The sequence below is a fragment of the Macrosteles quadrilineatus genome, unplaced genomic scaffold (genome assembly GCF_028750875.1).
Source record: "Macrosteles quadrilineatus isolate MER2022 unplaced genomic scaffold, UCM_ALF_1.0 Scaffold_359__1_contigs__length_87484, whole genome shotgun sequence".
NCBI lineage: Eukaryota > Metazoa > Arthropoda > Insecta > Hemiptera > Cicadellidae > Macrosteles > Macrosteles quadrilineatus.
In genome coordinates, this window is record NW_026542952.1 from 10,979 (window position 1) to 27,756 (window position 16,778).

Genomic DNA, 16,778 nt, shown 5'->3' on the forward strand with positions numbered 1-16,778 from the left:
TGATGCTCTCGTTGGACTACAACTTGGAAATTTACATAGGCGGGCGTGTGTTTGTAGGAGATGTGGGCAGCGGTTTTATGATAGAACTGGACTGACTGCTGTACAACAGTTGGATAGGCACAAACCTACTTGCGATCCTGATAACCCCACTAAATTCGAAATGCCTATTGGAGATAAGGCTCATATGAAATTTCAAAACTACAATAGACAGAAAATGATTAGATTTATTGCTTATTTAGCATTTGAGGCGTTAAATGTACCACAAGTTTCAACTGGCAACACTACCATTCTACAAAAGCATTGCCCTTTTGCTGCATCTTACCTCCTACTGGATGAAGAGGGACAGCATACTAAACCTCTTCGAGAATACTGCGGATTGGATGCGCCACAAAAAATATTGTCTATGCTTATGGACGATGTTCAGGAAATTGAATCTATTCTCTACAGCAATAGGATTAAACAGATACCTGTATTAACAGAGGAACAACAGCGACAATTTGATAACTGTACAACCTGCCATGTTTGTGGCAAGGGCGAATTTACACTTAACAACCCAAAATCAATTGATCATAATCATTTGACAGGCCAATATCGTGGATGTTGTCACAGGATCTGTAATCTTTTTTATAGAGAAGTTTATGCCTCGCAGTCTTAGCGAATTATGTAATAACCTGCAAAATGATCAAAAGAAAATTTGTAGGAAGTTTTTTCCTAGCGAGGAAGACTTCAACCTTATAATAAGGAAGGGTGTCTATCCTTATAATTATCTAACAGACATGTCAAAATTAAGTGAGACATCACTCCCACCAATTGAAGCATTCCACAACTCCTTGACAGATGAAGAGTTAAGTTCAGAAGAGTATGAACATGCCTGCAAGGTGTGGTCACACTTTAATATTGCTAATCTTGAAGAATATACAATGCTATATTTACGGACAGATGTGATTATCCTTGGAGATGTTTTTCAAAACTTTAGGAAGATTGTACACTCGACTTATGGTTTGGACCCTGCATATTATTTCACCGCTCCAGGTCTCGCATTTGATTCCATGCTAAAAATTACTGATGTACGGCTCGAGTTGCTAACTAGCAGAGAGATGCACGACTTCTGCAGAAGGGGGATGAGAGGTGGATTTGTAACGGCACCCCTAAAGTATTGTAAAGCCAACAATTATTACATGGGGGAGTTATATAATAAGGAGGAAGCGTCATCATACATATACAACATAGACATGAACTCGCTATACGCCACAGCCATGTGTCAACCCCTTCCTTATGGAGGATTTGAATGGGCTGAAATTGACGAATTGGAAGGCATCTTAGAAGCTGGTGAGGATTCGGAATTAGGAGCATTTTTAGAAGTTACAATGGAATACCCTGAACATCTCCACGAAGCCCACGGAGACTACCCTTTTCTTCCGACTCAAGAAGAAAACGAGGACGGTAATATGTGCCTCATGGCCACTGTTCATGACAAGACCAACTATGTACTGCACCATACTAGTCTACAGCTAGCTATGAAACATGGTCTTGTTCTCAAACATGTACACAGGATCCTAAAATTCAAACAATCAAAATGGTGTGAGAAATTCATCCTTTTGAATACAGAGATGCGTAAACAATCTAAAAACAAATTTGAAGAAGACTTTTACAAAGGGTTTTCAAATTCCGCATTTGGTAGATCTATAATGAAACTCGATGATCGTGTCAATATTAAGATTGCGAAGACCAATCAACAAGTGGACAAGTTCTCAAGAAGTAGACTATTTAAAGAGTTTTATGCTGTGTCAGAGGACACCCTAGTCTTCGTCATGCATAAACCCAAAATTATATTCAATACTCCAATATACATGGGTGTTGCTATATTAGACATCAGTAAAACTATAATGTATTCCTTTTATTATGACTATTTAAAACCTATGTATGGAAATAAAATTAGAATGGGGTACAGTGATACAGATTCTATATTAGCCCACATATATACACAAGACTTGTACCAGGACCTAAAAAATAGTCCAATCTTCACCAGGCTTGACACATCCAACTATCCTAAGAACCATATTTTGTACCAGGCTGGGAGACGTTTTGGTTTGGGCCTGGCAAAGGACGAAGCTGCTGGAGATTTGCCAGTAGAATATGTAGGGCTGTGCTCCAAAGTGTATAGCAAGAAGAAATTGATACTGGAGACAGGGCAAATAGTGGTTTACGGGATGAAGGCTAAGGGGACACAAAAATCCATGTTGCGAAAACATGTGACCTTCGACGACTACTTTCAAAGTTTAATGTCTCGAGGGAATTTTGAAATGAAGCTCCCTTTTACACGCATTTCAAGCAGTAGAATGCAAATCACTACTGTTACAGGATTTAAAACCGCTCTACGATGTCACGATCCCAAACGTTTCCTTTGCTCTGACGGGATACACACCCTACCCTTCGGAGACAAGAGGATTGAAGAGGAAAAGAAGAAAATAGAAGAAGAGGAGTCAGAGGCCAGAAGAGAAAATGAGTAAAAAAAGGGGGGTCAATTGTAAATTTTTAAATCTTTTAAATCTTTTATCATCATTGTAACATATCCCATCTAAAATAAGGGGTGGGGGAGTAATAAAACAGGCATTTATTTGTTGTTTATGTATATAATGTATAGTTTAAGCTCATATGCAAAAGTACGCGTTTTTATTGCTCAAACCTGGGGTATGATTTTGCTATCATATCAGATATAGTGTTAGGTTCAAACATATTTTTGTTTTTATTTGTTATAGAAAAAAGAAGATAAATGTCCAGATCATTGTTCCAGGAAATACCCTGCACATTTAGGTGTAGGGTAAAAACATTTGCTGCATATCCTGAATCATCCACAAATTTAGAAGAGTTTCTTTACAATATAAAACCAGAAATAGTAAATACTTTCCAGCAATGCTTAGAAACACTTGGCTCTTTTAAAGCCAATTTACTAGTAGAAGTGGAGTATTTAAATGGAGACGATGTGGTGACTATAAACCTAAAAACGAAAAACAAAGGGTTTTATAATTCTAGTAATTTGCAAGAGTTAGTTGATAGTGAATTAGATAAAATCAAGAATGAAATGCGAGAGTATCAGTTAAAGGGAAGTGGGCATACATTTTCAAATGTTAAAAAAGTAGAATTACGTGTAAACAGACACTGTATATATTGAGATTTTATTTCAGTTATGCACATTGTAAATATTGTAATATAATTCTATTCTAATAGCCAATTTAGACTAGTCCAGATTAACAATTATTTTTATTTTTATATGTACAAACAAGCCACCATTCATCTGTTAATAGTTGTAAAATTGTATGACGAATTTACATCATAGTTGCTGTTAGTCGATACATTGTGTTAAATGACACAAATTCACATCACAGTCACAGCTAGTTGTTACATAACATAAAATTGTGTGAAATGTGTGAAATTTGAGTAAATTTTTCACGCAAATTCACGTCAAAGTTACAGTAAGTTGTTATATTGTGTGAAGTGTTTGTACAAATTGTGTAAAATGTGTGAAATTTGAGTAAAATATTTTTACATAAATTCACATCACGGTCAAAGTTAGTTGTTATATTACATGAAATGTGTAAAATTTGTGTACAAATTGTGAGAAATGTGTGAAATTTAAGTAACTAAGTAAAGACAATTCACATCAAAGTAACAAGCCACAGTCAATTGTTATGTTCGATGACATTATTAAACATTTTTAGCATGAAAACATCACTAATTTTACTTGTATAAAAGTACACAAACATGTATATTATTATTAAACAAGACATCGTATTTCATTTAATCAATCCAGAAATTCCATGATTAATTTTCATAATTAACACGAATAGGGTAAAAACAAGTAGCAAATATTATTTCTATTTTCTTGTCGTACAGTATTGTACTTTTGTATATATGTATGTTTAAATAACTTTTACATTTAGATTAAAAGTTATAGCTCATCATGACAATTGACTCTCAGATTTACATTGCATAGCCATAGTGATTTGTCTATTATAATGATAACACAAAAGTAATATTATAAATAGTTCATGTTTCAATTCAATATAATAAATGTATTTGTTATTGCATAGTACGTTCACTTGATGTTTATGACTCAAGGGGACAAATTTTAGAGTATTTGATGTAAAAACTCATACGTATTCTAGTAACAAATTTGTTATATTATTGATGCCATATTGTACAATAAACCTCTTAACATCATGAAAATGTAGTACTTTTTATCCCTAGTTAAGGTTTGAAGGTGATGATTATTTGTAGATTTAATTCTTGCAACATTCTCATAGTAATCTTGCACAGTTTCAAGACAGATCAAATAATATAAGTCTATAGAGATGTTTTGCTTTGACAATATCTTTACTATAACCAGAGGTATAAAAAAAATTCAAGTCACATTCTATTTCCTTGTAAAGGTCCTCTGTAACTATAAAAATCTTTTGTTCTTAAATTTGATATCTAACTATATTCCAACTAAGTAGGTCTTGTATTAGTGTCTTCAATTTACAAGGTTGTAAGCTATTTTAAATTAATTTTTAATTTTAGAGTATTTTCTTGTAGCAAGACTTAAAATCACTTGTATCTCAAAAATATCAAAAGATACAGCAAAATTGTTAAAATTTAAGTACATTATATAGGTTCCAACTTTTGATAAAACAATAATACATCTAAAAATTAAGAAAATTTTAAATATTATTTCATATGGATGACACTAAAAGTAAGAGGTATTTATACAATATGATTGGAATAACATAAAAAAAAGAGAATAGCAATATTTAACAACTCATACAACTAATATATAGATAAGATAGAAATATAATATATCAAGGGAATGTTAGATGTACTAGCAATTAGGCATGTGGCGGGGAGTTGATAACGCACCTCAAAAAACGATACCGACAAACTATACTGACAATATTAAACAACTCATACGACTAATATATATAAATAAGACAGAAATATAATATAACAAACTAGAAAGGGGAATGGTAGATGTACTAGCAATTATGCATGGGCGGGGAGTTGGCCCAAAAAACGATACCGACAAACTATACTGACAATATTAAACAACTCATACACCTAATATATATAGATAAGATAGAAATATAATACATCAACTGGAAAGGGAATGGTAGATGTACTAGCAATTAGGCGTGGGCGGGGAGTTGACCCAAAAACCTCGACTCTCAAAAAACGGCAGCGACAAACTATACTACTTGACCGTCTTTATATAATAGACAGTGAACACACAAACAAGTCTTTGAAGCAATGCCAATGACAGTGAAATCATTCAGATTAGAAAAAAGTGTCGGATCTCAGTTTGACTGTGACATTTTATACGCGTGTATTAGAGCCAGTTTCAAGGCCAAAGTGGATCTCATATCGACTTACATACTGGATCTCACTATGAATGTGAAAAATCAAATGGAGTTTTTTTGCATTATTTGAAATATGGCATGACAAACATGTAACAGACATATTAATTAAATAGATTATCACGTATTTTCTTCAAAAAAGCACCCCTTCTGCTGGATCTCCAACAGCTGGATTTTTACACGGATCTCGTTCCGACACATTTGTAGGTATGTGTGTGTGTTTGTATGAGTCAGTAGTTTGTAACCTGAAATCCTCGATCAATGTATGTTGACTGATGACAACGACTTTAAGAAGTTGGCCAGTACAGTTTTAACCATAAATATTGCATTGTCTGCCCCTTTTTGTATTCTTAAAACCCATACTTGTTTCAAAACATTTCCATCAGATGAACGCACCCTGAAGTAAAGGCCATTTTCTGTTCGCCTCAAAACAGTTCACCCTGGTAATTATTGCCATATTGGAATTGCATCTAGTTTTAAAATTGTCAGCAGTTACGGAAAGTATGACTTCAATAAAGCTTTTATTTGGTATTGATGGACTACAACTCTTTGGAAGCAGTGCGATGAAGTATGGCCAATTCTGGGCCAGTTTTCAATGTACAAGCTATAAGATCTTAAGTGTTTCCTGTAAGAATTTACCAAGGAAAAAGCAAACCTTCTTCAAAATATTTTTTGATTTATTTTGTGGATAAAATGATTTATCTAATTAAAATTGGAATAGTTATGTGGAAAAAAGATACCTGTTATTTTTAACTGTATATGTAATGATATCCCAGCCAAGGTATTTATTTTAGGTGTCAAGTCTCATACGGTTTACTCCTCATGCACCAGGTGTAAACAAAGAGGATACTGGATAAACAATGGATGTCTTTCCCAGATATGGATTGCAAAGCTTGATCACACACTGGTTTTTTAGCCAAAGAAGGTGAAGATTTTCATGTTGGTGTTACATCTCTCACAAAGGTTCCAGGGCGTCATTTTGTAGCATAATTTCCACTAGACTATATGCATTTAGTTTGCCTAGGGGTAATGCGCACTACGCTTTCAACTTGGAGGTTTGGCACGCCTACTTGCAAATTTAAATCAAGAGTAATGGCAACAATATTAATAAAATAATAACAATAATAATTCAAGGTCGTCAATTTTATTTTATATCCCTCGTTGTAACACTGTTCAATTTTACAGTTTTTCACTTTTTACAGGCTTACGTTTATTAAATGTCCACAATAGTAAAATATATGTTTTTTCTGACACTATTAACCAGTTTGAATTTAAGATAAACGCTTTGCTTACGTAATGTAATCCATCCCTTTAGATTTGCAGCCAAAATAAGTGAAATTTTCAAAAACGTTGTCCATTTTTATTAACTTGTATTCACTCTTTTTTACTATTATCATCACTGGTTTTGTATTGTCTATTTATGTGCACTTTTTGTATTTTTTTGTTCTTCACTCTATGTATTAATATTGTATTATTTTTCATTATAGCTGTTTTGGGTTTATACCTGTAGCTATTGTAAATTGTGTATAAATAAATAAATAAATAAATATTAACAAAACTAGTTTTCCTTCAGAGGTAGGCCTACATTCCTCGTGGATTCTGTCGTAAACTGAGATCCATAGATGATTTTAAACGTTGGAATGTAACAATTGGCTTAAAAATGACTTTATCAGCAGATCACCAAGACATTTACAACCGTTTCATAATACTTCATGTGTCGATGACAATTATTTTACGTCACTGTGATGTATATAAAGATTATGCAAAAAATCTTTGTCGTCATTTTGTAAAAACATTTGAAGTAATTTATGGAAAACAATTCATAACGCATAATTTACACGGCCTTACTCACATTGATGATAATACCACAACATTCGGACCACTAGACTCATGTCTTGCTATTAAGTTTGAAAATTTTCTTACACAATTAACAAGCTTGTTAGGAAACGGGACAAACCTCTCCAACAAATTGTAAAGAGACTTGGTAAAATATTCAGCGCAGATATCAATTTTCACCCCTTTTCTAAAATGAAAACAAGTTTAAACCACTCCACCCTACCGCAGTACATGAAAACACATTGCCTAGGACCTATTCTTACAAACTGTGATTCAGCCATGCAATTTAAAATGTCCCAGTTTCAATCATTTAGACTATCACACTCCTCCCCCGATAACTGCTGCTGCCTATTCGTCAAATCCTATTCGAAAAAGTTAGTGACTTCTATGGAGATCCATTCCGTCCAAACACCTCCCTTGGCATTTTTAAATTGGACAATCTATCTCCGAACTACATCACTAGAGAAGTTTCTCTCATATCACAAAATTAGTTTATAATGGTTTTATTCATTCAATCTACAACAAATGCTATATGGCCATCGCCGTTCGGGCTCTTCCTTGCTCGTTAAAAGTAAATTTCCACCAGATTATACCAGAGCTAAAAATGCCCGATATGCTTGCATCCTCTGTATCTTACTTGTCTGCTCTTATCTTTTTAAGATTATAGTTTTTTTTTGCAATAGTTATAGTTAAAACACTTTTTCGGCTTAAACTGTATCTTTTATTTTGTCTTTGTACATTCTTTTGGAAAAGATGCCCACTTCACAATACTAATACACAATCGTAAAATTTCCTGAGAAAATAGTGCCGGATGGATTATTTCCTTGATATAATTGAATGCTGAAGAAGGGTGGTGTTTCTATCCGAAATTAAAAACAAATCACATAATAGAATTGTATGTCGAGAACAATACAAATCCAACTGAGGAATGGGGAAAATACAACGTCTGTGTGCTTAAAAATACTATATATTGATAATTAAATATGTATACCCTTGTAAAAAGATAACACACACGCATGATGTATACATGATCACTAAACCACATGTAGTTCAACGTGGACTAACTTCTATTGAGCTTTAACATAATTATATTACGATAAAGCTGTATCAGGCCTTTCTAGAACATTTACGGAAAGAAACTCAAATATGTCCACTTCAAACGTACATTTTTTAGACTTATACTGTTAATAACTATATACTAATATACAGTAAATACAGTATATATAAAAGATGATGATGACCAGTGGTGATTTTGATTGGACACTCCAATCATTATCAGGACCGATACTCGAATGACATACATTGCTGGTCAAGAAGTTATTCAGGACAATAAAATTACAGAAAATTCAAAATGTACAAAAAAAATTTGAAACAAAAGTCAGAGAATAAAAAAGTATCCATATATATATATATATATATATATTTGTGTCTTTGTGTGTGTCCGTGAGCGCCTATTGGGGCTCACATCAATAATATTCTCGGGAGAAACAATATAAACTCAATTAGTGTCTGACCGTGATAATGACAATAAAGGTATAACTCCTACAGAACAACAGAAATCAGTGACGGCAGAACTGAATTTGGCAACAGAAAACCCATCACCACAACACGTTACGCAGCACACAACTGCAGAATTTAGTTCAACAACTAAAACAAAGAAGCGCAAGGCCTCTAGTATAAAACGACATTGCACTACATCAGAAACCGAAGCACTCTTAAAGCACTTCCGAAAACAAACAAAAATTTTAAAAGTACCAAACAAAGAGGAATGTTTCAAGTGTCTGAATGCGGAACCTCCTCTAAGTGAAAGAACATGAAGCAACATTAGTTCCCAGGTTAGAAATATGTTTCATTGGGTTTAACAGTCTATAATATCTATGATCAAAAAAGTCCTGACCCTCTTAATCAGTTTGCTTGCATATTGATATATTTGCATATTGATATGCTTGCTTAATATATTTGCCTAAAAAATTTACATCGATAAAGGTTTTTCATAGTTGTGAGGGTTTTAGGGTGCCTTAAAGCGTAACCCTCTTGTGAGTGACCTGTTGTTCAAAATAACATCAAATACTCTCCAAATGTAATAATTAAAAAGTGTCGAGTCTCCCCCAAAATCATATACCCCTATATTGATATACTCATACAAACTTATATGCATACGTATAAGTTTTCAGATGAAGGACTTTATCAACTTACTTTTAATTATGAAACTCATTTTCTCGATGATTTTGGAAAAAACTGATAGCAAACTAATTGGTCTTAGATTATCAATTTTTGTAGAGGAACTTTTCTTGTAAATCGGAACAATTACACTGGATTTTAATTTTTCAGGAAATATACCGCTTGAGAAGCTTAAGTTAATTATATGAACAAGGACGGGTGCTATAAATTCACAGATTCTCTTGACTAAATCAACGGTAAAATGATCAAAGCCAGTAGACTTTTTGTTTTTTAAGCTATTAACAATACTTAAAACCTCATTGTAAGTGGTTGGAGTAATGTAAAAGGAATGTGGTTGGAAGTGCAATGGTTGGGGCTGGGGAGGGAGTGGACACCCATGACCTTGACCAAGGTCATGCACTGAGATTAGGTAACTATTTATTTCTTCAGCCACATGTTTTGGATCGCTTATAACAGTGCCGTTATCTAACTCAATCTTTGTGACACTCTTACAATCCTTCCAGCCTATTGTATTATTGATTACCTTCCAGTATTGAGCTGAATCACCATTACAGTTATTAATTTTATTTGTTAGGTAATCATTTTTTGTTGTATCTATATCTGTTCGTAATTTTTCACAGAAACGGTTGAAATAATTATTGAAAGTTAAGTCATAAGGTCTTTTTTTATGTATAGCATACAATTTTTTACGCTTATCTAATCTTTTAATCAAGTTTGAATTTATCCAGGGACTGAAAGATTTTGACTTATGTAGTCTGTTTTGTTTACGGCTTAGCATAGAATTACTTACAATAGACGCTAGTTTTTCATGAAATATGTTGTAACTATAATTTACATCATTTGTAATGAAACATTCTTCCCAGTTTTCACTTTCTAATTTTCTTTTCACTAAATCATAGTTCACAGTGTTTTGAAAATAGAATGAACTATCATGTTCTTTTGATATAATGCTCTTATTTGAATGGTACATCTTTAAACCTAATAAACAGTGATCAGTTAATCCTATATCAAATATTACACTATTGAATATATTTAAATTGGCATGTCTGATAAAAATATGATCAACAAGCGTTTTAGAAGTGTTGGTAATTCTAGTTGGGTTATGTACAACAGATATAAAACCATGATTATTTAACAAGCTAAGGTAGTTCTGTACATTATTATGACTAGAATTTAACAAATTAATATTCACATCTCCTATAAAAATAGTATTATTTTTCAAATCAATTAATTTATCAGATAATTCATTTATAAAAGTAATTTCAGAGTACATTAACAATCTATAAATACTAAAAACATTAAAAAATGTGTTTTTTATTTTTAACTTCAGAACCATAACATCAGCTGTAATCATTTCAATATTAATTTGTGATACATTGGCCTCTTCATTTACATAACAAATTACACCTCCAGCTCTGTAAGTGTCATTGCAACGAGCAAAACTATTAAATCCAGGTATTTTATATAGATTAACCTCATCATCTTTGATCCAAATTTCGCTAAGAACAATACAATGAATTTTGCTTTTAATACTGTTTAATTCTACTAGAAAGTTGTTAAAGTTTCTTCTTAAAGATCTTATATTTGCATATATAAAATTAAAAGTAATGTTAATTTCAGTGTCATAAAAGACAGATAAGTTTGTTTCGTAATTATTTAAATTTGTATCTACCATGTTTTAGTTTTCAAACCAAGTTAATAAAATTTAAATCATTCAAAATCCTTATAAAACCAGAAATTAGGTACAGCTGAAGAACAGTTATTTGATCTTTACTATCTCCTCGTAGGTACTCACTTTGATCGCCTTCTCACCTTCAGATTTCCGCACAAAGAATTTCCCACCTCGACACCATACGAAAGAGTAACCGACTTCAGCGCACTTCTGCTTCAACTTGGATAGGAAGATCTTGTTTTCTGGAGATAGGTGATCATTCACGAACACTCTGTCCCGGGGAAAGGTGTTGTTCACTTTATCAGCCGTGAGGTGTTCATTCCTTGCCCTAGCCTCCTTAAACTTGTTGATAAATGCTTCCTTCATTGTCCTCTCCGTAAACTGTACCACCAGGGATGGCACTCGGGTTTTATTGTACGAAGGGATTCTGTGGGCTGCTGCGATGCTGCTTGTCTCCACCTCCAGACCCAATGCTGATCCAATGTCCTTCACTAAAGATTTGACGTTTTCATTAGCAGTTTTTGGAATCCCACTAACTTCCACATTGTTTGTTCTGCTGTACTGTTCCAAATCTCGTATCCTTTCATTTAATTTTCCAAGTTGTGAGGTTAATGTATTGTTTTTGGCACGCAGATCTTCATTTTCCTTCCGAATATACATAATTTCCTTTTTAAAATCATTCATCTGACTAACTACACCGTCGACAGTATCTGACAGGTGCTGCACTGACGTGGTTAACTCAAGAGTGTCCTTTTTCACACCTTTAAGTTCATTGGTGATCTCATTTTTGACATTTTCCATGACTTTTAAGAAAAACTCTTTTGTTATTGAAGTTGTAGTCGTTGAAGAGCCACTGCCTGTACTTACCGCAGATTGTTTGCAGTCTCTACACTTCCAATCTTTGCACGCACGTGGCTTAATTGTTTCACCATCTTGCTTCTTGATGCAGTCAGCATGGAAAACACTACCACAACCGGTGCACTTAACAGAGTTTCCAACACCTTCACAACACTTCCTACAGACGCCACAGGTCGACATAATTAATAAAAGCACAAAACTAACAGCTTGAAATCAAAAGATTCACTTTTAGAAACTTGTTGATGCTTGCACAGTATAGACTACTAGGCAAACGTGCACAGAGAGATAAGCAGAGGTCTTATCAGCTCGGCGGACGGAGCTGGACTGATATGTTCTGGACTCAAAATAATCAGTAACGTATATGCTTTAATTTGATTTATTGATCGTTTGCATCAGTTAAGCTCAAGATACTGTATTACTCAATCAAAAATCATAAATTTGATTTTCTTGGATAATATATTTATTTTAAAGCTGCGGATCAGCATGGGTCCTCTCCTACATGTTAAATGCATAAAAAACACAAGATTAAACATTAAAAACATAAGTGTGTATGCTAAATTAAGTTAATTAATCATTAACAATGATAACAACTTCATAAAATTAATTTAAAAAGCGGCATCAACAAACCGTATTTAATAGATTTAAGTATAAATATAATCTAAAAAATAATTATTTTGATATGAAACTTATACCATAATCTCCGCAATTTCATGCAGATTACAACTGTGTAAACAAATTGACAATCGAGCCACTATGAACAGAGATATAGCGTATTTTGTGAGCACAAACGCGGAAACTCCATAAGACGTAATGAGTAAGAGAGAGACAGTAACACCCTTGCGTGGTGGGGGGAGCGGCGGACCGATACGTGTGTATCTCTGAGCAGTGCAGCGCGCGATCCAGCTGTAGTAATAATAGAGATCGATGGGGCGGGGCAGCATCAGGCGGCACGCGTTCACTTCAAGGGACTGGGCTAGTCCTTGTATGTTTGTAGTCCTGCGTCCACACTTCCTTGCCCACACAAGGCTATATCCCTCCAAAATGCAACCACACCTAGGGTGATGAAGACTCTCAACTTACAGTATTGAAATTCTTAAAGTAATTGTTTATGTAATTTTTCTTCGGTAGACGTTCACTCTTCATTCATAATTTAATTTACTTAGACAAATTTGTAGGCCTATACAGATGAACAGTTTATATTGAAAATATTTACAATATAGTTCAATAAGAAACTCGTTAGTCGTTATACAATTTAACATAACTGTTGACCAGCGTAGTTGCGAGTAATATGAGTTCTCTGGGAACGACCTGTTAGTGAATGGTAATACTCATTATTAGCTCCGAGTTACAACTTCCACCCGGTCGCGTCACCTGTCTCGTGTTCCCGAGTACTCGGTATTTTTAATGTTAAATGTTCGTGTCAATGTGTGTTTTTGTGTGTTCGTGTTCTATGTACTTATGACGACCTTCATATATGGAAGTGAATAACGACGCCTTGTACGGCCTGAAGATGGTTCCCTGTGAACCGAAACTATAGTTGCCACAAGCAGCATAATAGATTACTGAATGCAGGTATTTAAACCATTATAAATATTCAAACGTAATTCGGAGGCTAACAACTCTTAAAAAGGAAAATGCTTTTACGCACACAGGTAGCCAGCCTGTAGTGTGAGACTCCTGAATCTATCACAGACTACTCACTAAAAACCCCCTCTACTCTGTTGGACACAAACAAAAAACATAAATAACACATAAAAACATATAAAAATCACATGGGAATTTTAAATTTAAAATTTTTTGGAATTTTCTCCGTAACCATTAGGCACACAATAACGCTTCAATATGCTTAATTATTTGTTTTTTAAGCTACACAAAATGGTTTGGAAAGAAATTGTGAAATTTTTGTTTTTAGGGTCAAAAAAGGGAAAACCCTATTTTTACCCCATAAAACACCCACCATACACCCCCGTTCCCATAGTCCGATTTTTAGCCAATGGTGATTCCTATCAATCACTCCCAATATTTTTTCGAGTATCAGCAAACACAATTTCAAGTTTCATGTCTGGAGTAAGTTAAATGAATGTGTTCAGCGTCTATAAGTTATAGGTTAAAACTTAATAATAGGCCTAGATTGTACATTTCTTTCGGAAATCACGGACCGACAACAGTTTCCTCAGTGCTCTTGCTCTAATCTAATTGCGACGAGAACATTTAAGGTTAGGAAAAATGGCTGTCAGTAGGTCACGTGACCACACCACTGTCCTCTGAGCGGCCAGTAAACTCAAACTATTTTGTCTTTACTGGCCGTTGAAGCGTCCAGTACCTCATCACACGTAGACAGTAGGCGGACAATTACTGGCAGCCATTAATGGATAGGTCTACTGGACGCCACTACCGTCCCCGTCTGCAGGGGGCTTATGAGTAATGTTAATATTATTAAAATTTAATATAAAGTGTTAAACGAAAAACTAATTTTTCAAGAGCAGAGCTTAGAATGGGTGTTGTTTTAATTGTGATACTGATACTAACCTATTTAAACAAATTGGAGAACATCATAGGAGTAGTTTTTTTTTTTTTTAATCATTGTGCGCAAACGTTACTTATATTGATAGTATAGATGGAATAAATAAATTCATTGAATAAATTTGCTTTAGGTTTCCTCTTGCTGCGCCTCTGGTCGGGTATCCCTCCGTAAGATCCAATCTCTACCGCCTTCGGAGACGAGGCCAGCCTCCAATGCTGCATTCATTGGCCGAGTTTGCGGCAATACTTGAAAGACCCGAATACAGCCACATGAAAGGGGTGAAGGGCATGGAGGATGCTGGAAACTTTTTTCGTGGTCTGATAGGGGGGCAGGAAGAGGGCTGGACTGCGGCAGTTTATATATCCCCGCGGCTGCAGAATGATCCCATGCTGCAATAGACGACAAGGATCTACATGCACGCCACGTTTAAGGTGTTGCCACAGGAGCTAAATGCATATCACCTGTTAACAGTCCATGCTGAGTACATGCATGAAGTGAGTATTTTAATATTAATCAAATGTAACCTTTGTAATAATTGTTATTTGTAATATTACAGTATAGACTTAGTAAAAGTATGAAGTAAAATGAAGAAGTAAGCCTTTGATAATAATATTTTTCTCTTGGTACGCTGTACCTCTGCTCGGAAATCTCAGCTCGGGCTACAGTAGCTGTGTTGCACCAATGAACAGCGCTGCGAGAAGCGCTTACAGACGTTTAATACTCATGAGTAAAATGGTTTATAAAAGGCTTATTTTAAGGCACTTGTCAGTTACTTCACTTTAAATGTCTACTGTTTACACAAAGGCAAAAAAGAATTTAGATTAATTAGACAATAAAATTTACAGCTGTTTCCTGTCACATACGCTAACGTTCCCGCCCCACACCTCCCACAAGCTGCAGCCGTTAGATCGGACGGTGTTTGGGCCGTACAAAGGCTACTACAATAGCGCAATGAATGGTTGGATGCTATCCAATCCTGGAAAGCCCATCCAAATCTATGATGTAGCTGGATTGGTAGGGAGTGCTTTCAACAAAGCATTTACCAAAGAAAACATAGAAAAGTGATTTGAAGTTACAGGAATCCATCCATTCAACAGAAATATTTTTACAGAAGATGAGTTCATTTCTTCCTATGTAACAGACCGTGAGCAGACAAATACAGAAACTACAGACGGTCAACATCCAACAGGTGAAATTGGATCAGATTCATCAACTCTCACCACACAGGAAAATTTAGCCAAGCCGTCTTCATCTACATGTAGGCCTAAAGTACTGATGCCTTCAACGTCTGCACAACAACCAAATAGAATTGTGACTCCAGAAATGGTAAACCCATTTCCTAAAGCTGCGGCCAGAAAGAAAACTGCAAGAGGTAGGCAGCCAGGAAAACCAGAATATTGACTGATACTCCCGAAAAGATGATAATTGAAGAGCAAAAAAGAATAAAGGAGAAAAGGAAATCCGTTGTTAACAAGAAATTGTTTCCTGGTAACAAGAAAAACGTAAATAATCCCAGAAAGAAATTGAAAGGCAAAACTAAATACGACACTAGTTCAGAAGATGAGCATGAGCACATTAGTTTTCCATCTTGTGATGAGGATAGTGATGCATCTATGCAACAACTAATTCAAGGAGTTTTGGATGAAGAAATGGAATTAGAACTTGAGACAACTATTGAGTGTGCTGAAATAAAACCAAACGATTATATTTTGGTAAAGATTGCCGGTAAGAAGAGAATTTTGTACTATGTTGCAAAAGTCTTAAAGAAAACTGACATTGTATATGAAATTCAATACCTTGTTAAAACAGGAGCGAAGACTTTCATATTAAGAGATGAAACTCCCTATGAAATTGACGAGGAAGATATTATCTGTAAAGTACCTTCGCCTTTAACATCAGGAACCTCTGAGCGACTGAAGCAAGTAATAAAGTTTCCTGTTGATTTCAATGCGTACGAAATGCCTATGGACTAATATTGTGGTTAAATTAATCTGTTTTGGGTTTTTGTTCTCATTTTTATACTTTTTGTGTGAATTAAACAAGTTTTATTTGCTAAACTGAAGTTTTTGCTAACCTTTCACTTAGTCCCAAGGTACAACAATTCTACATCCCAAGGTACAACACCCTGTTGTACCTTGGGATACAGTGCAAAGGTTTACAAAATAATTTTTTACTACCTTATTAGACAATATATTTGTTATGTTTGGATGTTAGTGTGTAGCCTAAAAGCTGGGCTTCGATGTGGTATGTAAAAAACTAACATAAACCTTCTAAAAAAAAAACTAAAAATATTTGTTCACAAACTGTCCCGAGGTAC

The 16,778-nt window shown here is 34.6% G+C and overlaps 2 protein-coding genes across 2 annotated transcripts; one reads left to right on the forward strand and one right to left on the reverse strand.

Annotated features, from left to right (window-relative positions):
• Positions 1–776: 776 nt before the first annotated feature.
• LOC128982462 (uncharacterized) lies at positions 777–2,510 on the forward strand. The gene has a single exon (XM_054401423.1). It carries the CDS (start codon positions 777–779, stop codon positions 2,508–2,510), a length of 1,734 nt encoding a protein of 577 aa, XP_054257398.1.
• An 8,656-nt stretch (positions 2,511–11,166) lies between these two features.
• Positions 11,167–12,117, reverse strand: LOC128982464 (uncharacterized). The gene has a single exon (XM_054401424.1). It carries the CDS (start codon positions 12,115–12,117, stop codon positions 11,167–11,169), a length of 951 nt encoding a protein of 316 aa, XP_054257399.1.
• Between the last annotated feature and the right edge of the window lie 4,661 nt (positions 12,118–16,778).

What these genes read in the sequence shown, in the direction of transcription:
- LOC128982462 (XM_054401423.1), top strand. Translation starts at nt 777, where the DNA reads ATGTCAAAATTAAGTGAGACATCACTCCCACCAATTGAAGCATTCCAC.
- LOC128982464 (XM_054401424.1), bottom strand. Translation starts at nt 12,117, where the DNA reads ATGTCGACCTGTGGCGTCTGTAGGAAGTGTTGTGAAGGTGTTGGAAAC.